This window comes from Pteropus alecto, unplaced genomic scaffold (genome assembly GCF_000325575.1).
Source record: "Pteropus alecto unplaced genomic scaffold, ASM32557v1 scaffold311, whole genome shotgun sequence".
Taxonomy (NCBI): domain Eukaryota; kingdom Metazoa; phylum Chordata; class Mammalia; order Chiroptera; family Pteropodidae; genus Pteropus; species Pteropus alecto.
The window spans coordinates 2,584,724-2,611,149 of NW_006431916.1; the positions used below are offsets into that span (position 1 = coordinate 2,584,724).

At 33.0% G+C, this 26,426-nt stretch overlaps 1 protein-coding gene and 1 pseudogene across 9 annotated transcripts in view; one reads left to right on the plus strand and one right to left on the minus strand.

Moving 5' to 3' along the window:
• Nucleotides 1-26,426, plus strand: part of ATP13A3 (ATPase 13A3) — an 80,852-nt gene that overhangs the window by 37,446 nt on the left and 16,980 nt on the right. For all 9 annotated transcript variants that reach the window (XM_025041955.1, XM_025041960.1, XM_025041958.1 and 6 more), the window contains 20 exons: nucleotides 8-187; nucleotides 331-488; nucleotides 1,162-1,350; nucleotides 2,886-2,947; nucleotides 6,680-6,830; nucleotides 9,135-9,251; nucleotides 9,825-9,842; nucleotides 9,935-10,088; nucleotides 10,184-10,304; nucleotides 13,312-13,436; nucleotides 15,033-15,208; nucleotides 15,716-15,838; nucleotides 15,919-15,998; nucleotides 16,594-16,636; nucleotides 16,724-16,833; nucleotides 17,140-17,236; nucleotides 18,149-18,221; nucleotides 19,841-20,018; nucleotides 21,314-21,501; nucleotides 26,184-26,272. In XM_025041955.1, coding sequence (XP_024897723.1) covers nucleotides 8-187; nucleotides 331-488; nucleotides 1,162-1,350; nucleotides 2,886-2,947; nucleotides 6,680-6,830; nucleotides 9,135-9,251; nucleotides 9,825-9,842; nucleotides 9,935-10,088; nucleotides 10,184-10,304; nucleotides 13,312-13,436; nucleotides 15,033-15,208; nucleotides 15,716-15,838; nucleotides 15,919-15,998; nucleotides 16,594-16,636; nucleotides 16,724-16,833; nucleotides 17,140-17,236; nucleotides 18,149-18,221; nucleotides 19,841-20,018; nucleotides 21,314-21,501; nucleotides 26,184-26,272 — 2,432 coding nt within the window. The remainder of the gene's footprint in view (nucleotides 1-7; nucleotides 188-330; nucleotides 489-1,161; nucleotides 1,351-2,885; nucleotides 2,948-6,679; nucleotides 6,831-9,134; nucleotides 9,252-9,824; nucleotides 9,843-9,934; nucleotides 10,089-10,183; nucleotides 10,305-13,311; nucleotides 13,437-15,032; nucleotides 15,209-15,715; nucleotides 15,839-15,918; nucleotides 15,999-16,593; nucleotides 16,637-16,723; nucleotides 16,834-17,139; nucleotides 17,237-18,148; nucleotides 18,222-19,840; nucleotides 20,019-21,313; nucleotides 21,502-26,183; nucleotides 26,273-26,426) is intronic.
• On the minus strand, nucleotides 3,201-3,319 carry LOC112473720 (annotated as a pseudogene).

Consider the following 26,426-nt stretch of genomic DNA (forward strand, 5'->3'; position numbering starts at 1 on the left):
TTTTTAGGAGAAAGTGTTCCAGTGACAAAGACTAATTTGCCAAATCCTTCAGTGGACATCAAAGGAATGGAAGATGAATTATACAGTCCAGAAATACATAAGCGGCACACTTTGTTTTGTGGGACTGCTGTTATTCAAACTCGTTTCTATACTGGAGAACTTGTCAAAGCCATAGTAGTTAGAACAGGTAGAGAACAACTAATTTCTTCTTGCATGGTGTAGCATAGCTGATGCCTACTGAGTGTTTAAAAATTAGAGATTCTGTTTGGGGAGATAATTCTCATTTTCTCATAAAAATATAGTAATTTTCTTCTTTCATTTTTTTTAAAGGATTTAGTACTTCTAAAGGACAGCTTGTCCGTTCCATATTATATCCCAAACCAACTGATTTTAAGCTCTACAGAGATGCCTACTTGTTTCTCCTGTGTCTTGTGGCAGTGGCTGGCATTGGGTTTATCTACACTATTATCAACAGCATTTTAAATGAGGTACGCACATGGGACTCTTAGTAGGGTTTGATTGTTAATTATCACGTGTGACTTTTGAGGATTTGAAATGTAGTTAGTGAGACTGAAGGACTAAAATTTTAATTTAAATTAATATAACTTTGAAAAGCCATATGAAACTAGGAGCTGATAAATTAGAACATTTCCATCATAGCAGGAAGTCCTGTTGGATGGCTCTGGTTTAGATGGTGTTTTACTTACTCTCTTGTGACTTAAAAAAGGGGGGTGACCACATATTCACCAAAAGCTTTATTTTTTCTTTTTTTAACCTCTAGGTTAAAAAAGGATACATGGTGTTAAAATTATTCGTGATTACTTAATTGAAGATACTTGTAAGGGACCTTGTCAAATATTATCCTCTGTAGAGACAGTGATTCTAGTAAGAGTCAATATCTGACAAATGTTTGTTGGACTTTGAAGTGTGTAGTATGAGAAGTATGTAGAGCCATTAAAGTGAGTTTCCTTTAAAAATAGCTGTCATTCCATTGACAATTTATTGAGCTTTCTATTTTGAAGAAGCTCTAAAGGGAAAAAATTATCCAGGGCTAGTGGATGTATATACATACACACTTAGAACATTGAAAATGGTTTCTAGATTTTTCACTAAAGATTAATAAATATTTGGGTCTGACATTTATTTTTGTGTGAATTATAGGTAGAAGCTGGGGTAATAATTATTGAATCTCTTGATATCATTACAATTACTGTGCCACCTGCTCTTCCTGCTGCAATGACTGCTGGTATTGTGTATGCTCAAAGAAGACTGAAAAACATTGGGATTTTCTGCATCAGTCCCCAAAGGATAAATATCTGTGGACAGCTGAATCTTGTTTGCTTCGACAAGGTTGGTTCAGTTTCATAACCATTCTCAAAGGTTTCTTGGTAGCTTTTAAATATTTAGATTAATGTTTTCTATATTCTTTATCAGCCAGTTTGCACACATTCTTTAATGTTGCTGTAATTTTCTTCTTTTTCAGCTTACTTGGCACATATATCATTTTTGTATATTCTCATTTTTTTTTTCAATTTTTAATACATTGGATATTGTTTATTTGCTTAAATCTGCAGTTGTCTAATCATTCATATCTAGAATTATGCCTTGTAATGGTAGTAATAAAGGCTATCTGGTCTCTTGTGTTTTTAATAGAATAGGCTTCATACAGATATATTTACTGAAATTTTATTGCTATTAAATTTTTATGTTTAGTATTTGCTCTGTGATTTTATTGAATATGTTTCAAAATTATGAAGGTCACGATTTTATGATTTTATGTGAAAATGACAAATTTGTACCTGTGTTAAATACACCTTGCCTTTTACAAAGAGTTCTCCTTTTCTTAACTAAAATTAGTTTTATTGAAAATTTTATTTTGAAAATTAAATCCGGGTAATTGATATGATAAAAATTAGTGCATCTTCATTATTAAAGGAAAAAAATGTGAGACAGAATTTAAAAGAGAGCTATCATATTCCATGACTAAGTTTCATATTCGTTTAGAAATTTCCCTTATACTTTTCTTTTTGGAAACATTACTATTAAGATTTTTAAGCACACAAAAGTACAGAAAAAGTAGAATAAACCGAATAAACCCTCATTTACCCATTACTCAGCTTTAATGGTTATCGACACTTTATCAATTTTCATCTATTCCCTCATTTTGAAGGTGGCAGTTGAATCAGACATTATTTTACCCATATGTCTCAGTATGTATCTCTAAAGATGTTTTAAAAAAATTACCACAATACTGTTAGCACTGCTTACGACAACAAAATTAATAATTCCTTAGTATTATCTAATATCCAGTTCATATTCACATTTCTCTGCCTTTCTCAAAAATGTCTCAGAATTTTAGTTTTTTATAGTCAGAATCCAAATGATTGCATTGGTTACAATTAATCTGTAATAGTTGCTTTTCTTGCCTGTCATCCCCAATAAACCAAATCATTTACAATCCTATATTTGGCTGATTGCTTCCTCCGAATGTCATTTAATTTACTCCTCTGTCCTTTTCAGTTCTCTGTGCTCTAATCTCTCCCTCCTTTGTAGGCATCCTTTATTGGTTGATAGGTTAATCGGTGCATTGTTCCACTATTTTTCAAATAATATAAGTACATAAATATATAGATCTACATATATGCCCCCGCCCTTTATGTAGAGGAACCATACACAGTAAGCAGTGTTCTGCACTCTTTTCCCTATTTTAGCTCTTTGTTCTAGGATTTATTCTCTATCCATGTACAGAGATCCTACTCATTTCCCTTTTTAACAGCTATATAGTACTTCATTATGCATCTGTGGTGTAGCTTTTCATAATTTTTGTTTTTGGAGGTATAATCCATATTTTGTATGTGTGCTTTTGTTTTTTTTTTTTTTTTAAGACTGGAACTCTTACTGAAGATGGTTTAGATCTTTGGGGCATTCAACGAGTGGAAAATGCATGGTAAGTATTAGCTAGACCTGATCATTTATTAGTTAATTTTTAATAAATATTCAAACATTCAAGTGTATATAAAGTAATATATCAGACAGTAATTACGTACAACTGAGATGATGATGATGATGATGATGATGATGATATTATTTATTTTTATTTTATTTTTTTTTAGGTGAGGCAACCCTTGGTTGACCTCACAGATTGCAAGGACCTTGTCATTTTACAATCCCTTATTTTTTTATTTTTAAAATTTTTTTTATGCCTATAGCCCCTGGTCTTCCTAGGTGGTCTCCCATTCAAGTACTAACCAGGCCCGACCCTGCTTAACTTCCAAGATCAGATGGGATCAGGCTTGTTCAGGGTAGCATGGCTGTAGACAACTGAGATTAAACAGTTGACGGTTTATCGTATTTACTTCAGATCTTTTAAAAGATTTAAAATATTACAGATATTGCGAAAGTCTTAATCTACCCCTCTCCCTACTGTCATTCTGAAGTTGTGTTCTATTATTATCTTTGCACATTTTTATATTTTCACTACATGTATATCTATAAACAAGGTCTATCTACAAACAAATATACATAGTTGTTATTCTGTACTTGTTTGCTGGGTGGTTTTTTTTTGTTTTTTTGTTTTTGTTTTTTTTGCCTCTTCACATTGTTTTCAAGATTTATCAATGTTGATATGTATAGCTCTAATTTTATTAATCATAGCTGTTGTTTAGTCTTCCATTATAGGATTAAACCATATATCTGTTCTTCTACTAAAGGATAGTTTTGTTTTTTCTTTCTTTTCCCTTCCACTTTTGCAAAAAGTGCTGCAATTAAAATTCTTACATGCCACTTCTTGTGAGCATGTGGTTGAGTTTCAGTAAACTCACTACCAGAAATGTCAGTGCTGGGTTATATGGCACAGGCATAGCTACAGCTGTAGTAGGTATTGCCTAATTGCTCTCTAGGTGATAGTGCTCACTCTCTCCCTTGGTGGATAAGAGATCCTGTTGTACCACATCCTTGCCAACGTCCTTGTAAGACTTCTGATTTTTGCCAAATGGATAGATATGACATGATTTTCATTGTGGCTTTATTTGTAGTTTTGTCATTACTTATAAAGCTGAATGAACATTTTCACATTTTTGGAAGGAGGGTCATTTAACATTCTTCTGTGCAGTATCAGTTTATAGCCCAATTTTTCTATTATGTTGTTAGTCTTTATCTTATTCATTTGTTAGAAGTCCTTTGTATTTTCTGGATGATAATCTGCATTGCAAAGTATTCCACTGGTCTCTTTCTCTTCTTTTTACTATGTTTTTGTTGTCTTTTGATGTTTAGAAGCTTCGTTACTGTGATTGTGTTTGTGTCATTTATTTTCTCTCAAAAGTCTGTGGGAGTTTGGTTTGTATCCTTTAAGAGACTGTTGTTTGGTTCATGTAATTTCAGCGTCGTTACATCTTCTTAGTAATAAATTGCGACCTTATTTATCCCTACTGTATCTTGCCTTAAATTGTTTCATCTAATGGTTTTATGTAGTTACACGTCAGCTTTTTTTTGCCCGATGTTTACCTTGTATATCTTTTTTTCCATCTCTTTTCAATCTTTCTGTGCCATTGCGTTCATATTTATTGTGATTTCAGATATATTCACACATTTTTTCATATTTCATATTTTCTGAGAATTTATACATCCTAATCTTTTACTACACGTCCTTAAATTATTCATATTCATAGTTAAGAGTCTAAAGTTCATGGGTTTTATCGTTGTGTTTTAAACCCCCACAAAAGGACCCATGGACTGTAGAATACTTTTATTTCGATTATTGCCCTCCTTTGGTATTTGTATTTGTTGCATAAAACTTGATTATGATTTTGGTTTTCTAAAATCTGCATGCTAAGATTTACTTAGATTTTACAAATACTTTGTTAACCATTGCTTTTTGTATCCCATTCCTCTGAATTAAATTGCCATCTTCTATAACTAGACTCATTAGTAATTCTTCTTGAATGATGGTGTAACTGTATAGATTTCTATGTTGACAGTTGTGTACCTTCAGCACTTTGAAGATGCTATTCCATTCCTCCAGACTCCCTTTGTTACTGCTTTTGAAAAATCTTAATCTCTTTAGTAATCTCTTTTCAATTTTGTTGTTTTAAAAATATTTCTTTATCTTTGATATCTGCAGTTTTACCATGATCTTTTTATTTGTTTGTGCAGGACTATTTTGTTTCTTGATTCCAAGAATTCCAAGAACTTTTTCTTAAGTCCTGGAAAATTTTCAGCCTCTTTCTGTTCCATTATGGCCTTCCCCTTATTCTTTTCTCTCCATCTGAGAATCCTAACCATACGTTAGACAAGAAATTTCATTTGTTTTTTTCCAAATCTGCCTCTCCCTGTCTCCCCCCATGGTGTCTTATTCTTTTCTAAGTCTTTAATTTAAAAATGCCTTTTTTGCATTCGTTCAGATTGCCATTCTATTGTCTCAAATTTATAGGATTCTAATTCTGTCCTTGTTGTGTTTGTTGACTGGTGGGAATTGTTTCTTGGTGCATTTTTAGATTATGAACACATTCTTAGCAAGATTTTCCTGTGAGACTCCCTCCTCTGTGGCTGTGTGGTGGGCACTCCTCTGCCTTTGCTTGGCCAAGAGCTTGGCCAAGAGTGATATCAGTGTTGCCAGAAAAGCTTTAGTGTTACTTTTGTAACTTGGGGATTTCTGGACCAGGCAGTAGCATATACTCAAACGTATATCCTCTCCTTAGTAGAGTAGTGGTTCAGAGTTTAGGCCCTGAAATCAGACCCATTTTTGAATCCTTGCTCTGCCACCTATGTGCTCTGTAACCTTGGTAAGTTACTTAACCATTCTGCTTCGCTTTTCTCATCTTTGAAATTGAGATAATAAAATACCTTCAGATGGCGTGAAGATGAGATGAGTCAAATATATTTAAAGTTCTTAGAACAGGGCCTAGTGTACAATAAATATTATATAGATATTAAGTATTTTCTTGAACTTTGGTGGGGGGGGGTGGCAGTGGAAAGAGATAAGCTTATTCTTAGCTATGCCTTTGGGCCTATGGGTAAATTTTTATAGTATGCTGTTTTTCCAAGGATGTAGCTCTTGAAGAGCATTTGCCATCCTGGGTGAGAGGGATTCTTTTAGTTTCAAGTCCCCACTTTGTATGTGGCCAGGAGGACTGTGTCTCCTGTTCCTATGTGGTTATTAAAACCCAAGGGTACTGAGATGGCTCCCCTGCCTTCCTCCTTCTCCCCTGGGTAGTTACAGCATCTGCTTAAGTTCATAGTTTATACCTCTCTGGTTTTCCTTTCCCTCTATTTCTGCCACTTGAAAATTTCCCTTTATTTCTTACGAGTTCAGTTTTGCATTTAGAAGTTTAATTGTTACACATTCATTTTATGTTTTTGTTAGACAGTTTTTGACGTATTCTAATCTGTCGTATGTACGTAGGCAGCATTTTTATTATTTAGCAGCATTTTTATTATTTAGTATTTTCTATAGTGTTATGTGTGGCCTACTTATTCAGAATCTAAGATAATACTGTATTTTAGTTGTGTAATTTTCATGGAAGAAAATGTTTTGGAATGCTTAAAAGTATAGTTAAAAATATGCAGAAATGCAAACATTTTATTTCCATTTTGAAAAATCATAAAACCTAAATATTGTTAGAATACTGTCTTGAGTCTTGAGATTTATAAATCTAATTAATTCAGTGCATTTTCTATTTAGTTTTCTTTTGCCAGAAGAAAACGTTTGCAATGAGATGTTGGTAAAGTCTCAGTTTGTTGCTTGTATGGCTACTTGTCATTCACTCACAAAAATTGAAGGAGTGCTTTCTGGTGATCCACTTGATTTGAAAATGTTTGAAGCCATTGGATGGGTAAGTTCAATATTTTAAGGCACAAGTAACTTTAGGAAAATAGAGTAAAAATTACCTTGCAGAAGGACCACTTCTTTTCATTTTTTTGACGACAGTCTATCTTGTACCATAAAAGCAACTATTTAATTTTTAAAGATGCATCACTAGAGAGATTGTTATACTTTGTAAAAGGAAAAAAAAATGTCTGTTTTAGTTAAAATGACTCACTTAAACACCTTTAATAGAGATGACCTGCTCAGGACCCCTGCTTTATGTTTGTTTATATGAGAAATCAGCTATCAGCTACTTGGGACAGTCGGCGTAGTCAGTAAGATGATCATCAGGGGCACCATTTGTTGGTCAGGTAAAAAGTATAGAGTAGTGATGTGTCTTCAATATTCTTTGTTCCCATCTTCTACTTTCTGTGTCTTTACACAAACACACACACCGTTCGTGTTTGTTTGTTTCCTTCTATATGTTTTGCCATTGGTAATTTTAATTTCTGAGTGCTTGTTTATGTTCTCTGGTTGTTACCATTTTACAGCATTCAGTTCTTTTATAGATGCAATAATAGTTTGTTTTTAAAGTTCCCTTCTGGCATCTGGATAATTTATTTTCTCTGAGTCAGTATTGTTTTGTTTTTTCTTCTCTACTCTTAATCCTTCTCCTTTGTGCTTGTGGTTTTCATTATACATCTTGATAATACTTTCATATTTAAGAATGAAGTTTCTGGTTTGATAACTGGGTAGCTGCAGTAAGGTTTTTTTCCTTGCCCATATATATGTTAGACTGTTTTCTTGAGAAGCATCTCCCCTGAATGGGAAGGCTGACGAGGGGTAGGGAGCTTGTGTGTCGAGATTGGGTTCTCATCCACAGGCATTCTTCAGTTTCAGAGGAGCAGAAATAGCAAAATCAGGTCGAATGCCTTACCTACTCCCACAATGCTTGCACAAGCGGAGGTTTACTCTGGAATGTTAACCCTCATAGTAAAGCCCTTCCTCTTCTCAGGTTGGTAGTCCAAATGTCTAGAGAATGGCTCCTTGAATCTTTTTTTTTTTTTGCTTAGCTCAGCTATTTTGGCTGAAAAGAAATATTCCCACCTCTCTTGTATGTCTTCTTATGTTTATTCTGAACTCCCGTTTCCTTCATTGCTATATTTATCAATATTTTTCCGTTTGCCTTTGTCTCCATATTGGAAGTCTCCTCTTCCTGTTTTTCCTTTCTGTTTACTTTTACAGGTTTATTTCTTTTTGTGTGTTTTGTTGATATTTTGAAAGGGAGGGAGCTGAGTGAATGAATAAGTGCTCTGCCATCTTCTGAAAGCCCACAGCAAATACTCATCAAATTTAATTTCCTAAAGGAGGCCCACTTCATTTGTAGAGTGTAAAGCAAAATTGGACTGATTCATCTTGGATGTTCTCTAAAACTTTTCTCCAGACAAATAGATTTTCAGTAGATTTTAGCGTTCTGTTTGTGAAATTTTAAAAAAATGGGTTAAATAAGTAAGTTTATGTAATAGCATGTTTTATTGACTTAAATGTTTAATGCTTGATTTTACCAAAAAGGATCAGTGGAATGTTTTCACATAACTGGGCACTACTGCTATTTGGTGTGATTGATGCCATATGAGATGCATCCCAATTTCAGAGATGTTAAAGTGTATATTAGAATTGTATAAAATTGGCTAATTGGACGCGATTTCTTTCTCCATCATTTTCCCATTGATTGATTTCTCCAGTTACAGAGTCAAATCAGTTTGTTTCTCATGTACATGTATTTTAATACAAGTTCTTGTTTGAATTTTTTCACCAAAAATTTTTAAAAATCAATTTCAAGGGGTTAGGGTTGTGATATCTTAACTAGATGTGTTCAAGCTGAAACAGTAAACTCACATCTTTGGATTGAAGTATGTTCTTGACCCAATGGTTCTACTAACCATATTTGAGCTCCATATACTTCTGACTCCTTTCCTGTTAGCAGAAAGGAATTTCTGGATGATAAACTAAAAATTTTGGAACTGTAAGAACTTTCTGGTTTTTTTTGTAGAGCTAGTCTCAGCCCAACAAGTTGTAGGAGAAAAATTAGAGACTTTTTTTCTCTATTTCTTTACTCACTTCTAACCTCTGCTTCCTCTCTCCCATGAGTTGCTAGGACTTTAACTAGCTTCATTTATATTTTATTTATGTTAGTGATCTAGTAGTGCTCATTTATTTCTTGGGCACTAATTTTTTTTTAACTTCACTGAAAATAGCCATAATGTTTATTTAAAAATGGAACCAGCGATTTAAATTTTATGAGGTAATGTGTTGAATATTTTCCTTTCAGATTCTGGAAGAAGCAACTGAAGAGGAAACAGCACTTCATAATCGAATTATGCCCACTGTGGTTCGTCCTCCAAAACAGTTGCTTCCTGAATCTACACCTGCAGGAGACCAGGAAATGGTGCGAAATCACTTTAGGCTAGATTATAACATTCAGTTTGAATGTAACTAGAAGATGAAATCACATGTCCTTAATTCTCATACAGATATGACTATTTTAACTGCGTTTATTAGAAACTACACCTGGAATGTTATGGGTATAGTTTTCTCAGTACCATTACTTTTCCTTCCTATTAACTGAGCAGCTTAGTGCCTTGTAATTTAGATACATGATGACATGATGATTAATCCTTTTAAATTGCACCTGTATATTCCTAGAATTTAATAAAAAGAATATGGGAGAGACTTTATTTTTAGGTGAATTTTTAAAATGTCCCTCTTAGTTTATTTTAGTTCTTAATATGTTAATATTTTTAGGATAGCAGAAAATTTAAAATACTCAAATATATACTGTTTTAAATGGGAGGTGGTAGGGAAGCTAATCTTGAAACCTGACTTTAAAATAATCGAAGTTCCTTGCTGTCTTCCAAATAATGTTTCTGGATGTGTAGTTTTTTTTGTTTTTAATTTTGAGTATGTTAACGGACTTAATCTGTACTATTTCTTTATTTTTTATTTTTTGTTTTGTTTTTAGGAGCTGTTTGAACTTCCAGTAAGTGAAGATTGTTTACTTGTTACCTAAATATATTTGTTTTAATTCTTAAAGGATAATAAATGCTTTGTGCATCTTTTGAAATTATACAGGCTATTTATGAGATAGGAATTGTTCGCCAGTTTCCATTTTCTTCTGCTTTGCAACGTATGAGTGTGGTTGCAAGGGTGCTAGGGGATAAGAAAATGGATGCCTACATGAAAGGAGCACCTGAAGTCATTGCCAGTCTTTGTAAACCTGAAACAGGTAAAGAAACAACTGGGCTTTGAATAAAATTCTGGTATTTATATAAGCTTGTGTTCGCTTGAACAATGACTTTTTTTTTTTTTTTCCTTAAAAAGTTCCTGTTGATTTTGAAAAAGTTTTAGAGGATTACACTAAACAGGGCTTCCGTGTGATTGCTCTTGCACACAGAAAATTGGAGTCAAAACTGACATGGCATAAAGTACAGAATATTAGCAGGTAAGGGTGATGAACAATTTTTCTACCGTTTTTCTAATACATCATTTATGTTTATATAAGTCACATAAAATAATTTGTAGTTGAATATTTATTAAATATTTATTGGATGTATGCACATACACATAATGCAATGTTTGTTTTAGGTGATTGAGATAAAAATACAGCTCTTCGGAACTATTTTCAATTCATTTGTTAAATATTTATCAAGTGCCTGTTATGTGTCCGGCATGTTATAGGAGCATAATTATGTTTCAATAAACCTAATTCTACAGAAGTTTATTTTTCCCAAATGATCAACTTGCTTTTGCCAAGTGGTTGGAACCAACTACTAATTCAGTCAGAGTATCATGAGTCACAATAACCAATTACCTTCCACCAGAAAGGTCCAATGGCATTAACAGCATCACATTTACTTCCATGTATAGATAATATATGGGTTTTATGTCTAGGATTGTCACTTTTACTATAACTGAGACAGACTTCCTGTTTGAGGATAACATTTTCGTTTACCTATGGTGTACCTAGCAATTTATCAGCAGAAAGTAATATTTATTGGCTGTCCTGCTAATTTTGCCTTTCTAATAGCTGCTTCCACCATCCTCACTGCCATTGTCTCTAATTCAGGGTCTCAGCTTTTTTCTGGTCTTTACTGTCTGTTCCATACTGCTTCCAGAGAGAACTTTTTAATAATCAGATCTAATGGCAGTCTCCTATGTGACATTCTTAGAAATGGCTCATCATCACCTACTGGAGGAGTTCATAATCAGAGATATGCATCAGAAAAGGAAACAAACACATATGTAATTTTTAACATGGGCAAATGATATAAACAGGTAAATATCAGAAAAAGCATACAAATGGCCAATGAACACATGAAAATGATAGGACACTATTTCTTGGAGAACTACAAAATAAAACCACAGTGTGACGTCACTTCTCTCCTAAGATTGACAAATTGGAGAGATTGATAATAGCAAGTGTTAGTGAAGGTAAGAAAATTATTACAACATATCGCTACTATGCTACTGTAAATTCTAAAAAATATAACATAGTACCTATTAGCATTTAAATTTGCTTATGTAATTTGACCTAGCAAGTGCAGTTCTAGGAATATGGCCTGAAGAAATATTTCTACATGTGCATAAGATCATGTTTAAATAGTATAAATGATATAACACTCACCAGTAGAGCAGTGGTTAAATTGTGGACTATTAGAATTTCTGTTAATTATTCCAGGCACATTAAGTCAAAAAGGTAGGACAGTGTTATAGTACAATTCTGTTTTCCTGAGTAAGTACTAAAGGAATGGAGTGGCTAGTCAAATAACTAAAAGAGAAAACTACATTAGGAATTGTAACTATGAAACAGGATGTTTGGGGGATGTGGTCTAAGCATGAACGTTTCAAAAAAAAAAAAAAAAAAAAAAAAAAAAAAAAAAAAAAAAAAAGGTGATGACTAAATGATCTGATTATTCTGATTATTGAATATAATAGAGCCACAAATGTTATATCCTGATTCCTGTGAAGAACACATTAGGCTCCTTTTTCTCGACAGCTTCACCTTTTGTCATTTTCCTCCTTAAGGACTATTGAATTGTTACAGTTCTCAAGAATTGGATCAAGAATTTTAAACACAGACCTTTTCTGTGTTTACATTTTACCTTCTGGAAACAAGTTTTGGCATTTCTCTTACAGCTTGAACCTTTATATCTCTAATTAAATATTGTAGTATTTATTAGAGGGCAAAATTCCTATGATTCGTATTGTTCATAAGAGAGTTAGGAAACCAGCTGCAGCCAGAAATGACTAATACCTCAGGAAAATGGTTGCAGTGCTTTTGACCCAGTAGTTTCACATTTGTACAGCTTTGTGCTTTGAAATACATTTTTAGGCTTCAAGGTTTGTTTCTCCTGTTACCACCAGCAGGATCATTTGTACTAAGTTTTCTTACTATTATTTAATACCATTAACACCACACCCATTGTTCTAAATTACATTTCAGAGATGCTTAGGTTTATAGCTGTATACTTAAAAGACCTTTATTGTTGGATTTTGTGTAGAAAAACCACTTGATATTGCAAATCTGAAATTTTGGTCCCTAACCTCAAGCCCCCTATCTCCTTGGAAAAAAATATTTTCGTAATATGTTTTTTGTAGCTTGAGATTTCTTAAGAACACAGCTATCACTGAACAGACTTCATCACCATTATAGTGCTGAAACACATATTATTTTTGCATGCATCTCTTTGCTTGCATGTCTGTTGCTCCACAAAGACATTGAGTAGAGAGCATGCCTTTTCATCTTTGACATCCCAGCTACTAGCATAGTGCTTGGTGTACTGTAGATAATCCGCTATTTGAAGGAGTAGCATCTTGGTGACTATCGAAAATGAATAAATATGCTAAAAGGCCCACCTCTTGGTCCTGAGTAGATTTCATTTTTGAACTGCTAACAATTTTTAGGTCACACTTTCAGGATCAAGAATTGGATCAAGAGTTTTATAAAATTCGTCAACGATGATAATGAATCAGTATAATTAAATGTGCTTATGGTACAGTTTTTTCCTTTTAACATTTAAGTTAGGGTATATCGTATGGGGGACATAAAAAAAAGATTTATTTATGTTTATTCATTTGTGAGTAGGATCAAGATGAACATTCCTAGTATTACAGATATTTAGTGTCTTAGAAAGATACGTAGTTGTCCCTTGATAGTCAAGGGGGATTGGTTGCAGGAACCCCCTGGGGATATGAAGGACCAACTGTACATTTCCGATGGTCTTCGTATTCTCTCATTTCAAAAGATAAAATTTAATTTCAAAATGTATTTCTTATTTTCTTCCAGATTAAAACTTTTTGAGATATTAAACTAAATACACACATTTATGATTTATTCCATGTGTAAAATGTTTTAATTTATAATTTATGGATATTTTAATTGCTTTATCAATAGAAAGTACTTGTTCTCTTGACTAAACCATTATGTGTTAAAATTTCTTTTTCTGCAGAGATGCCATTGAAAACAACATGGATTTTATGGGATTAATTATAATGCAGAACAAATTAAAGCAAGAAACCCCTGCAGTACTTGAAGATTTGCATAAAGCCAACATTCGCACTGTCATGGTCACAGGTTAGACTTTATAAAAGGACACAGAAGAATGAGTGTGACTCTTAGAGTTCAAGATATATAATATTGAGGAATGATCAGGTGGTTATAAAAGTATATTATATAGTAGCTCCATCCTACATTGCCCTATTTCAGCTCTGAATATGTTTCAAGGTATAAGATAACTTTGCAATACTTTTTTAAGGTCTAACAAATTCTATTTATAGCAAGTATAGTAAAATAGTGAAGGGCACACTGTGAAAATTTAAACTCTGCTCCTTTTTGTTATGTCTTTTTAAATCATATATTTCTTATAGTACTCATTGTACTTTATGTTGTGCTAGTTATTTATAGATTTGTTTTCTCTACTAGAATATGAGGTTCATGAGAGTTAAGAGTATCTTTTACATATTTTGGGGTCTTCTCCAATTTTTAGAACTGTTCCAGATGCATGGAAAACGATTAATAGATATTTGTTAGAATTACATTTTTATGTATAAGATAGTATGTTTATTATTATCACTTGAATCCATAATAGTGAAAATAGCTCGTTTTTTGACTACTGTATCTAAATGATTCTCTCGGTGTTACTGTACTGTCGATAATGTTGTCTGATTGTAATTCCCTAGCTGTGTGAAGTAGTGGCGGCTTTAAGTGTTGTTTTTTTTTTTTTTTTTTAGCAAGTAATCAGAATTAGGATATTCATTTTATGGCATTTATGTGTTCAGCAAGACTTATATGGAAAAGGCCTGTGCACATTTTTATGTTTTAGAATCTGAGATTCATCAGATAGCATACTTATTAGCAGATAGCTCAAGTAATTAAATTTATTAGCATCCCAGCAATTCATGGTTCCAATGACTTCTTCAAAGCACTTTCCATCTCTAGCTTTCCCCGATCTTTCTCTGCCATGACAGACTATGGCTTTGTTGCCCCAAGGGAGTCTGTTGTCACAGGATGACACCTGTGGAAATAGTGTGTGGGAATTGGGAGGGGAAATAATATTGTCCTTCAGTTCCGATAGCAGTGGGTTCCAAAGACCTTTGCCTGCTTCTCTTGTAAGCTTACATTTTCTTCTCTTGATCATGTCCTTACAGCACTGCTCTTCAGTACTTTCCTTCTCATGACTGAGAAGTTGTGTCTTGCTTCTCTTTCCATCTTGTAAAGATTATATTCTGTTACCTTGCTTATCCTTTTGTTTTGTGTAATTTTGATTTTATAATTTTTCTTTTCTGTGATATTACTCTAGGGTATTCTTACACAGACACTCCTAGGTTATTTCAACACATTTAATTGAGCACCTGCTCTGTATGTAGCACTGTGCTAGGTGTTGAGTGGGTACTACTAATGCATGACTCAAAAAGATGGAGAATATATTTGGCTTTAGAAATTGAGACTATTCCAACTGTTTAGTATATATGTGCTTGAATTATTTGAAGCTTCTTTTGATAAGTATATCCTAATTTTGTTATTTTTAAATTCCAAGAGTAAAGACCATATATAATCTGCAAGTTGCCTAACCCAGTCATGGGGACTATAGTGGATTCTCAATAAGTACTTGTTTAATATATTTATGTTTCCACTTTAATTTTAATGTTTTTTCAATATTTTGAAAATTAGGTGACAACATGTTAACTGCTGTCTCTGTGGCCAGAGACTGTGGAATGATACTACCTCAAGATAAAGTTATTATTGCTGAAGCATTACCTCCAAAGGATGGGAAAGTTGCCAAGATAAATTGGCATTATGCAGATACCATAACACAGTGTAGTAATTCATCAGCAATTGAATCAGAGGTAATGTCAAAATGAGTTTTCCCTTTTGAAGCTCGCTTCTTTTAATTTAGTCTGAAAAAATAAAAAGTGCATTAAAATACAACAAAACAAAAAGTATGCAAAAACAGAAGCCTGGGCCTTCTCCTCAGAGATTCTGGTTCATTAGACCCAGGAATCTCAATGTTTAAAATTTGATAGCCAAAGTTGAGAAGAACAGTTTTGAAGTATAACAGTAACAAAGATTTATCTTATTTTAAAAGTAGTGATAAATGATGCAGGTGGCCCATAATATTCAGTTCACGATCATTTCAAATTAAAGCTGATATTAGCCTTCCCTAAGTTTTTCTTTTTTCCATGTAAACATAGATTATCTTAAAATCGAACTTTACTTTCAATAAATGTTAAACTTTCAGTATCTTGTATAAAATATTGGATGAAAAGCTTTAGTTTTTGATCAAATATTTTTAAAACAGGATTGTGTTATTTGATTCAGCTGCCTAAATATTGTTCTGAATGTTGTATACACAGGCTATTCCAATTAAATTGGCCCAGGATAGCTTAGAAGATCTTCAGGTGACTCGTTATCATTTCGCAATGAATGGGAAGTCATTTTCAGTGATTCTGGAGCATTTTCAAGACCTCGTTCCTAAGGTTAGTGATTTGGGTTTATGTATGTGTTTACTGGAATACATTTGTAAACAGTATTTTAAAGAAATTTGTATTTTTTCCAGTTGATGTTGCATGGTACCGTGTTTGCTCGTATGGCACCGGATCAGAAGACACAGTTAGTCGAAGCATTGCAAAATGTAGAGTAAGTATTGGTTTTTGTGTGTGTTATGAATTGTAGTTTCATTTTCAAACCCAGAAAAGTAACTAATATTTCATGTATATAAAATTGTCACATGTAAGTTAAGTGATAATTTTAAGTGTCTATTTATAAGAGGTTCATGTGCGCATTTATTTAGCTAAAGTATAATATCCACAATTTCTTTTCCTGGTAATATCTGTGAGGTAGAGTTCATCTCAGTTTGATGGCAGTAACTTTATAGTTTTAGTAAATAATTAACTTTCAAGTTTTTAAAGGAGAAATCTTTACTGATAGCCTTAAAAGCAAGTGTACCAAAGACTATATAGGCCCAAGTACTTTGTTCTAAAGATTTAGGAGATTGTGATGCCAAAGTATTAAAGTAATTTGCCCACCTTGTGACAGAAATAGGATAATAACTCAGATTATTTGACTTACAGACTGGTGCTGTTTGCAAAGCAACATGCCCGCTGGTCATTAGTTTCACTGGGAGAAACTTATTTTGTTAGTTTTTCATAATACTGTATTGGTGAAATCTTAAATAAAATATTGTATATTTTAAGAAATTAATCAAAATCTTAACATAATTTTTGTTTCTTAGTTACTTTGTTGGAATGTGTGGTGATGGTGCAAATGATTGTGGTGTAAGTATAATTTTAGTGATTTTTAGTTCTTTCTCTAGCCTAAGTCACGTTTACAAAACTTAACCAGTTTCTGTTTTCAAACTTTAGGCTTTGAAGAGGGCACATGGAGGCATTTCCTTATCAGAGCTTGAGGCGTCAGTGGCATCTCCTTTTACCTCTAAAACTCCTAGTATTTCTTGTGTGCCAAACCTTATCAGGTAGTACAAATTGAAAAATTTCCCATTATTTCTTTATAATTTGCTCTAATAATATAGAAAAAATTATCACAGGAAGTAATATGAATTTGTTTCCATGGTATATTGATATATTTGATCTATAACTTATTAGTAACAGATTAATTGCTACTCCTCATCTCTTCCAGTTCCGCTTTGCCTTAGTTCTTTTGGTAGAAGCGTGCTTTGTTGTAGCTGTTGAATGTTGGTGTTTATCTGTCAAGGTATAATGGTGGTTCGGAGGAGGAGTTTAAAATACGTTTATTCACATGCCAACATGTGTTTTCACAGGGAAGGCCGTGCTGCTTTAATGACTTCCTTCTGTGTCTTTAAATTTATGGCTTTGTACAGCATTATACAGTACTCCAGTGTTACTCTACTGTATTCTGTGAGTATTGACATTGCTTACAGAGATGGCACTTAGTGTTAAGACATTGAAATTAAGTTTTGAGCATATAGGTTTGATTTTGAATGCCTCCTTTAATTATGGAACTTACATAAATAGCATCTGTAAGTTTTCCTTTAGTTTATTTTGTATAGCAGATTGAAAATCTCATTAATCTGTAGTAGCATTTCCTTAAGGCTGACAACTGTGGCTGAAGCCTTGTGAATAAAAGATGCTCATATTCTTTTTTTTGCCTTTAGTGCAGATTGAACATCTTTCTTAAAACTTTTTCAAGTGTCCAGCTGTGACATATTTCAAAATGATAGTTAACTTTGCTATATACATTTACATGAAAAGGCCAGAATAAGAAAAGGTGTTGCAGCAATGTTGTTTATACGATGTCATACATTTGGAGAGAAAGCTTAAACAGCAGTGTGCATAGGTACTCCCTCGGATTTTGTACTTGAAGTGATCTCACTTTAGATATATCTCTAAATGAACATAGGTGACATCCCAAGGAGTCTTTGTGAAACTATACCTTTTTACCATTTGTAGAAAGTGTCAGGCGGGATGGTGTTAGATATTAAGGAAGCTTCAAGATACTAATTTCCAAGAATGTTGAATATTGTGAGTAAAAGTTTGTGTTTTCCTTTTGCTAAAACACTTTTAAAAGGTTTTTATTGAATAAATTTTTAGGAGATGCCTTTTATACTAATATATTAAATTGAATGTTTGCAAGTATATGTTATATTTCACTGATTTGGAAGGCAAATGCGTTTTACTTTTTAAGTAGGTCCAAGTGTCATTTGGTATTGTCGGGGGGAAAAAAATCTAAAACCAGGGAAAATGGTATGAAAATAGTGCTATAAAAATAGTTCCTGAAAACTAATTATGTTTTCAAAATTACTTCTGTAGGTCTTAAGTAACCTAGGAGACTTCCAGTTTCTTTTCATTGATCTGGCAATCATTTTGGTAGTAGTATTTACAAGTGAGTATTTTGTTTTGTTACTGATTTCAAAGCATGAAATTCAGTTGTTAAATTTACATTAACAATTGTAACACTGCATACCTCTCCAGATTCCCTATAAATATTCCCTTTTATTACCAATTGCTTATATTTTGTCCTACTTATTTTATTGTCTCTACCGTTTACTGAAATATTCGAGAGTAAGTTTGCCTTATCGTGCCCTTTTACCTCTGAATATTTTAATATATGCTGCTTAAAAACAAAGTCATTACCTTATATAATTAAACAGTTATAAAGATTGGGGAATTTAACATTGATATAATATTTTCTAATCTATAGCTCATATTCAAGTTTTGTCATGTGTCCAATAATGTCCTTTATACTGTATCTTTTTCCCTAGTCCCCTAACCTAGGATCTAATCCAGGCTCACAAATTTATCATGTCTCTTTAGTGTTCTTTAATCTGGAATAGTATATCAGCTTTTCGGGGGGGCTTCTTAATGTTGACATTTATGAAAGGAGAAATACCAGTTTTACGGGTTTGTCTGACATTCTCATTAGACTCAGGCTATGAATTCTTGGCAAGAATATCATAGAAGTGATGTTGTGTCCTTCTAGGTATATCATATGAAGAGACAGAAGATGTTGGTTTGTTCCAATATTGGTGATGTTAACATCAAAATAAATAATGTAATGAGATGTGAGCCACTTAATCAAATAAAAATATATAAGTCCATACAATAAATGCATGAATGATTGGCGGGGGTGGGGAGAGAAAGCTCTTCCTTACAGTAAAATGCTAACTAATAAATATAGAAGGAATGGCAAACTTAGACCATGGATAGACCCTGGTGTTACTGACATTTTAGGCTAGATAATTCATTGTGGGGGCACTATTCTGTGCATTATAGTATGCTTACTAGCATCTCTGACCTCAGCCCGACTAGATGCCAGGAATACTCCCCCCAGTTGTGATAACTAAAAGTATCTGTGGACATTGCCAAATGTTCCCTGGGGGGCAAAATCACATTAATTAAGAATGCCTTATTTAGACAATCTTCAGTGGATGCTAAAACTAGTGAATGAAAGTCTGATGAGGAACAGGGTTTGTACACAGTCTCAGTATACAAATTATTTATTCATTACAAAGAAAAAAAAGAAAAACTTTACAGCGAAGAAACTTGATGGATGCCATCTTAATAAACAATCAGAACCCTTTTTTATGTTACTGTTATATTTATATTGCTTCAAATTTTTATTACTATCTTAAGAGAATAATACATATTATTTTAACTGTAGTTTTATAACTAAAGATTCAGAAATAAATTCTTAGTTAAACTATTTTTGGTGATTAATCTTAAGTTTATATTCTCGTATTTGGTATTCTCTTTTACTTGTAGTGGTGTTTTCTCTGAATTTCAGTAGACTAATGTAAAGAGTACTCCTGAGTCATTTTTAGAAAAGCCTATATTGTTTACTTTCATAGATTATTTATGGACATCTGCCTTAGTTTTGGGACATTTTTCATATTAAAGATTTGTTAGAGAAAAACAAAAATTTTCAATTCCTAAATTAATCTGATTGTGTATTTTATAGTGATATTTAGATACAGACCTTTCATCTTTTTCTTCTTAATATAGTGAGTTTAAATCCTGCCTGGAAGGAACTTGTGGCACAAAGACCACCTTCAGGTCTTTTATCCGGGACCCTTCTCTTCTCCGTTTTATCTCAGATCATCATTTCCTTTGGATTTCAATCTTTGGGGTTTTTTTGGGTCAAGCAGCAACCTTGGTATGAAGTATGGCATCCACATTCAGAGTAAGTTGGTCAATCTGTTAAAAAATTTCTATAAAGTATATCTACCGTATGCATGTAAAAATAAGTCTAAAAATTTATACAAAAGTTTTGCATGCAGCTTGATTAAACACTTAAATAATTTTGGCCTGTATTTCACTTTATATCATGGTAACTCCCACAAGGTAGGAAGGTGGTCAGGCAAGGTGTTAATAATCACTACCAAGACAGAGATGTTGGACTAGTTTCTTAATTTGGTACTGAGCCTTTCTTTCCTCATCTGTAAAATAAGAAAGTTGAAATTAATCCCTTTGGTCTCTTCTAAACCAATAATGTTGGTACTTCTAACTTTTCTAACCCCAGGTTAGGAAATGACATTTAAAACCGAAAAAAAAAAAAAAAAAAATTTAAGTATTAAATGCTGCTTATTTGTTTATGGGTAGAGTGTTCTATAGTTCACGAATTATGAGAACATTATTTTAATTAATTAAACATATAAGCTATTCACTAAGGTAATTTTGTAGAATTAAATTTTCAGATGTAAACATTTAGTTTGCTTGATTGAGGAAGATTACTTGTCTTTCAATGTTTTAGAAATTTAACATTACTGCTTATATGTATACTGTACATGAAAAGGAGTAGATGGAATTGTTTTCAATACTCTTTCCAGAATTTATTTGTAGCAGATTAACATTTTTTTACCGCTTAACATTATAGTTGATGTTTTAGTATGGGTATTGGGTACTTCTCATCCTTAGTCCTATATGTATTTGACAGCCCTGCCCACCTGGAAGTAAGAGATGAGAGAGCCATAGCTAGAAAATATTATGGGCCATCTCAGTACCAAGTGCTTTCTTTGCTGGGTATTTATGTAAGTCATCTTACTTATTCCTCACAGGAACCCTGTGATGGAGCAGGTGTTGTCCATACTTACAGGGCCCATACTTATATGGGCTCAGAAATGAAATAATATTTCTTCACTTATAGCTAGAAAGTGGTAGAGCTAAGGTCAAACTCAAGGTCTGTTTACTCTGCTAAAATTCTCAATTTAAAAACCGAGGGGAGTTTATTAAAAAGTGATAGGGGCTTATTGAGTTTCTTCTAATTTTTTAACTAATTGGAATGTGACTAAAGAGAAAAAAATCCTTAGTACCCTTCTACCTGTTCTATATATCTTACCTTAATATATTTGGATCTTTTGCTATATACCTTATTTCTATTTATGTTATGATAGTGATTCAAGGCAGCTGAGGTAAAATTGATTTCTTTTGGGGAATGAGTATTATGTTTAGTAATGTAAATTTTTCTATGTGTTTTAGTGCTTGTAATACAACAGGAAACCTATACTGGAATTCTTCACACTTATACAATCAAACTGAACTTGATCCACATAATATACAAAATTATGAAAATACCACAGTGTTTTTTATCTCCAGTTTTCAGTACCTCATAGTGGCAATTGCCTTTTCAAAAGGAAAACCCTTCAGGCAGCCTTGCTACAAGAATTGTAAGTTTGGCATTTATTGTGATTTCCATCTATTCCTTTTCTTCTTTAAAAACAGTGTAAGAAGAATAGAGTTAAAACTGTCTTTTCAAAGTGAAGTAAATCTTTATAACTAGAATAAACTTAGTGATTTAGATGTTTACTGTCTTGTTTTATTCTCATGGTAGCTGCCACCCTAGGTTTAAAATTAAAGCCACCAGTTCTAAACATTGTTGGTTTTCACCTCCTGTTACTTCTGGCTCCAACTTTCATTTTGACAACCTGTTGCAGAGAAAGCTGGAATTAGAAGCAGGAACAGAGGTTCCTCAATTGAAACAGTGGGTATTAGACTTCCCTTCTGGGTGGTCTGCACAGCACTAGCTGTCTATTCTTCATTTTTGACACTGCTACAGCCAGTATTTACCTGGAATTCTTCACTTCTGTCACCTTTGTGTCTTACAGCAGGGGCCAATAGAATAGAGACTGATGCCTATGTAGACTTTATCTGCCTTTGACAGTAGGGGATAGCATTTTATTGATCAAAGTTAGGGTTTATGGATAAAAGCCAGTTACTATACGTAAATTGCCATTTTTTTAAATAGTTGAGAATATACTAATTAATAACTTGATTTTTTTCATATGAAACTTTAGACTTGCAGTATCTTGGAGTGAATAGTAGTTATTCATTTGCTGTAGTTATGAAGATATATCAGTGTTCTGGTAGACAAAATGTCAGATTACAGATTTTGGCATGTCAAAGGAGTAACAACTGCTAGAATCTCTGTCTCCAGTTAGAATTTACAAAGCATTTTCACATACATTATCTTATTCTTCTACTCAATGTGGTTTGGAGGGCAGGCTTTATTACTTCATATTTTGGACAGGTAAGACTGTTCAAATATAAGTATCGATAATATTGAAATAATTCCTTTTTTTTCCTTTAAGAACTGATATTACTTTTCTAACAAATAGAAACTATTTTACTGAGAATCATATTAGAACCATGCTGTGGGACAAAAAGTTTATACTTCTAAGAGCATTTCCTTTAATAAATAAAGTTACTTTATTATAAGGTGAACTTAATAATTAATGTCGATAACAATAATACATGTTTTCTTTTTAGTTCAATATTTTTAAATTTCAAGGAAATATTGAGCATGCCCACGAATAGCTAAAACATCCATCAAAGAACAATGCTTCTTTCTATAAAGAAAACTGGTGTTCAGACTAGTTGGTAAGCAAGATACCCACATCAGGAAAGTTAATTTTTGAGATCTAGATAAATCCACCCTATCCATACTCGTCCAATTAAAAAAAAAAAAAAAAAGGCGAGGGAGAGAGACTTTTTGTTGCCTATTTTTAAAATACATCTTTTATATTATTTGGAAAACTTAAAAAAAAATTAAAGGCTTAGTTTGTATTGCCATTTAATTTCAAATTGACTTCAATAAATAAATTTAATTGTTGACCACTGGACTATTTTTTTTTAAATGTGTATTAAAAAATATATTTTAGCAGGAATATAGCCACAAAACGTTTGTCCTCGTTTGAAGCATCTTGTGCATTTCTGTCAGTGGATAAACAGAAGTGCCTGTTGTCATACAACAGCCTCTCGAAAAATACAGTGGGAACAGTAAAGACAACAGATACGTATTTTACTAATTTTCACATCTTGTCTGTCACTGGAGCCCCCCTAATCTTTGAATATAGTTGTTACTGATAAGTAAAGAAAGAAAAGTAGAAAAGAAAATAAGAAATGACAGATAAAGTGTAACTATATAAAGTAATATACAATTTAAGTATAAATATAGAGGGAAATGAAAGAGAGAAAGATGAAGGCTTTACTAGAGCTGACAGCTTTTAATTTTCTCTTATAGAATAAACACTTCACAGTTCTTTGCTAGGATCTTTGTACTTGCTGTTCTCTGTATCTAAATAGTGTAATATAGTAACTCTGTTTTGAAATTACTTTTAAAAATTAATCTTAATCTTAGGCATTTAAGTCATTCTCTCCAGAATATTTTGCTCTCTTACTGGTTCAGTTTGATTCTAAAATAAAACATAATTTCAGTCTGTGGTTACCCATTTTCAACTTTAGCTTAGCTCAGTTATATTTTCTTGTTTGAGTATGCTATCATTTTAAGGGACATGATGATGTGGACTAAACTCTTACACTCTCATTTAACTAAATGTGATTTTGGCTTCAATTTTTGCTAGTTTCTTACTTGATTCCTACAATTTACTGCTTATGAAATCCATGTCCTTTCTCAGTCTGTGAAGACATTATTACAGAACTACCAGTATCTTTCCTATTCTCGGCCTGTGCATCTTCCTGTTCATCTGCCTTGCCTGAGTTGATTGGAGCAGATACCTGGAGGCCTTGAAGGATAAGGTGGCCTTCTAAGGACAAGTACTGAGTAAGGAAGTGGGGATAGGAGTAAAAAGACTTGAAATTTGTGGTTATAGGTCAGAATGTCTCAGTTAGTATTTTTGAGGAAGGAACAAGAGAGATGTATATCAGAGCCATAGATGAGTATTTTGGGCTTTTTACTCTAAGGTTTTATTTTTGAGTCACTTACTATAGTAGAGGAATATGAAGGAAATCCTTTAGGATGCCTTATTTTGGTTCCATATTCCATCAAAAGGGTCTGGTATTGTTAACAAATATGTGATGCCATAAGCTGGGACACAATAACTTGAATTTACATATTAGTTTGCATTTTAAGTTTTTAAATCTTCTCTTTCCTGTGGGATCCTTATCATAGCCTCATTTTATAGTTAAAATAATTTTACTCTGAATGACTTGCTTGTGTTCACATAGCTTTGTGGCAGAATCTAAAACAGAACCTAAATCTTTAAGGAGCATTCTCCTCTGGCCCCTAATCACCACCAACACAAAATTTGTTTTGATAGCTATCTTCTGTGAAGATTATTTCTTGTACTTCGATAGGATTGCTAAGAAATCACTGACAATGCCAGGAAAACCCAGGAGCTGAGAGCATAGTCCACAAGAAACTTTATGTCTCTTAATGAATACCTGAATGCATTCTTAGTTGAAACTCTTATTGGTCTTTTCATTTGGGTAGTTGTATAAATCTGCCAGCCATACACCTCCCCTGTCAAATTCCTTTGAACAGTGCCTCTTTTTCTCCCTTAGCTAAACAAAGGAAAGATTCAATTATTTTCTCCTTTACGTGGAGATCTTGGCAAAGTTTAGAGATGTGATCAAAAGGGGTGGCTCTGGGAAAAAGACCGATGAAGATTTGAGAAACACTGTTGAGGTAGATGTCAGAAGTTTCTGAGCTCTAGTAAATTTTTTTTTCTTCTGGCAACATGTCAAGAAATAGATTGCAAATCTGTTTTTTACCTACAGTTGTGAATAGGATTTGAAAAACATTCAATACGGGCTGTTACTTTATTGAAACAAAACCTTTTCTGTCTCCATGTCTTTCTTTGGCATTTGTATTCAGACCATTTTTTTTTTTTATCCTTTTTCTAATTTTGACTTTTTTTGTTTGTGTGTTTGTGTACTTCTAACTAGCACTTTCCAAACACTTTTTCTTTAATTGACATAATAACTATTTGAATGACTATGTAACTTAGGTATTACAAAACAATATGTGTGTGTGCGTGTGTGTGCATAAAACAATGTTTTTGTAGAATAATACAGTTTTGAACTGACATATTGACAAAGTTTATGTTTACAAATGACCCCCACATTTAATAATAGTATCAGGACCCCTCACTTATGGTCCATAAAACAGGATATTAACTCCTTTATCCAGTCTGAAGGCTTTATGATAAAGTTTTGGTTATGTGTGGTCTTAGTAAAGTTTAAATTTGAAGCCGACCTCAAGTTGGAACTTGTAAGTAGATATTCAGACCAAAGAAAAAACGGAAAAAAGTTGAGAGCTGTCAGTATAATTGGGATATTGCTGAGGCCTTCTTATGACTCGTTGTATAAGGGAATGCTTGTATATGTGCATGTGCATACATGTGTGCACACAGTTAACAAAATGGCCATGTGCAGGGAGTTTTATTTTTGGAGCTGGGAAAGTGATACAAAGTGCTGCTGGATGGAACTTACCATTTCTAGCTGCCATAGCAACCCATAGGGGTAGCCCACATTTGAAATAAAAGATCAGCTCAGTTTCTAGGTTTTGGCTAACATGTTCTAAAATGGAAGTATTTAAACAGGAAGTGAGTGAAAAAAGTGAGATTCACTTAGAAATATATGTACATTCAACTTAGAATGCCTCTATTTAGGATTACAACATACCCAATAGTGATAATAAATGTTATTCAGCATTTTTACAATCAACATTGTCATTGCATATATGTTTAAATGATAATCTCATTTTGCCATACATACTCTAGTCTCCTATTTATGAATTATATGTTGGCTTGATTATCTTATGAAGTAGCTGTCTCTCTGGAAGAAATACAAATAAATGTTTGTAAAGGTCCCTCTCTTATTTTTATGGATGCTGTTTATTTTCACATCACATAAATGAATTCCTTGGGCCTGAATGATGTATCATACTCTAGGAAATAACATAGAGCACATACTTGATATACTTCATCAACCTAAATAGAAGCTTTCAATATTCAAAACCAAATTTAGGATTGACAGTATACTAATTGTTATTATATGCCTTTTTATTTAAAGGAACTTCCTAATTTAATTGTTTTACTTTCTTTTTCAGATCTTTTTGTTATGTCTGTGATTATTTTGTATGTTTTCATATTGTTCATCATGTTGTATCCAGTTGCTTCTATTGACCAGGTTCTTCAGGTAAGGCTTAAGCACATCAATTATTATTGGTTGTCTGAGGAGTGATAATATCTGGGACAGAAACAGAAAATAACATATTAGTATTATATGAAACTTACACAGCCAGGTGAGATTTCTGGATGTTTGCTAGGGCTCAAGATCTATCCCTCTGTTC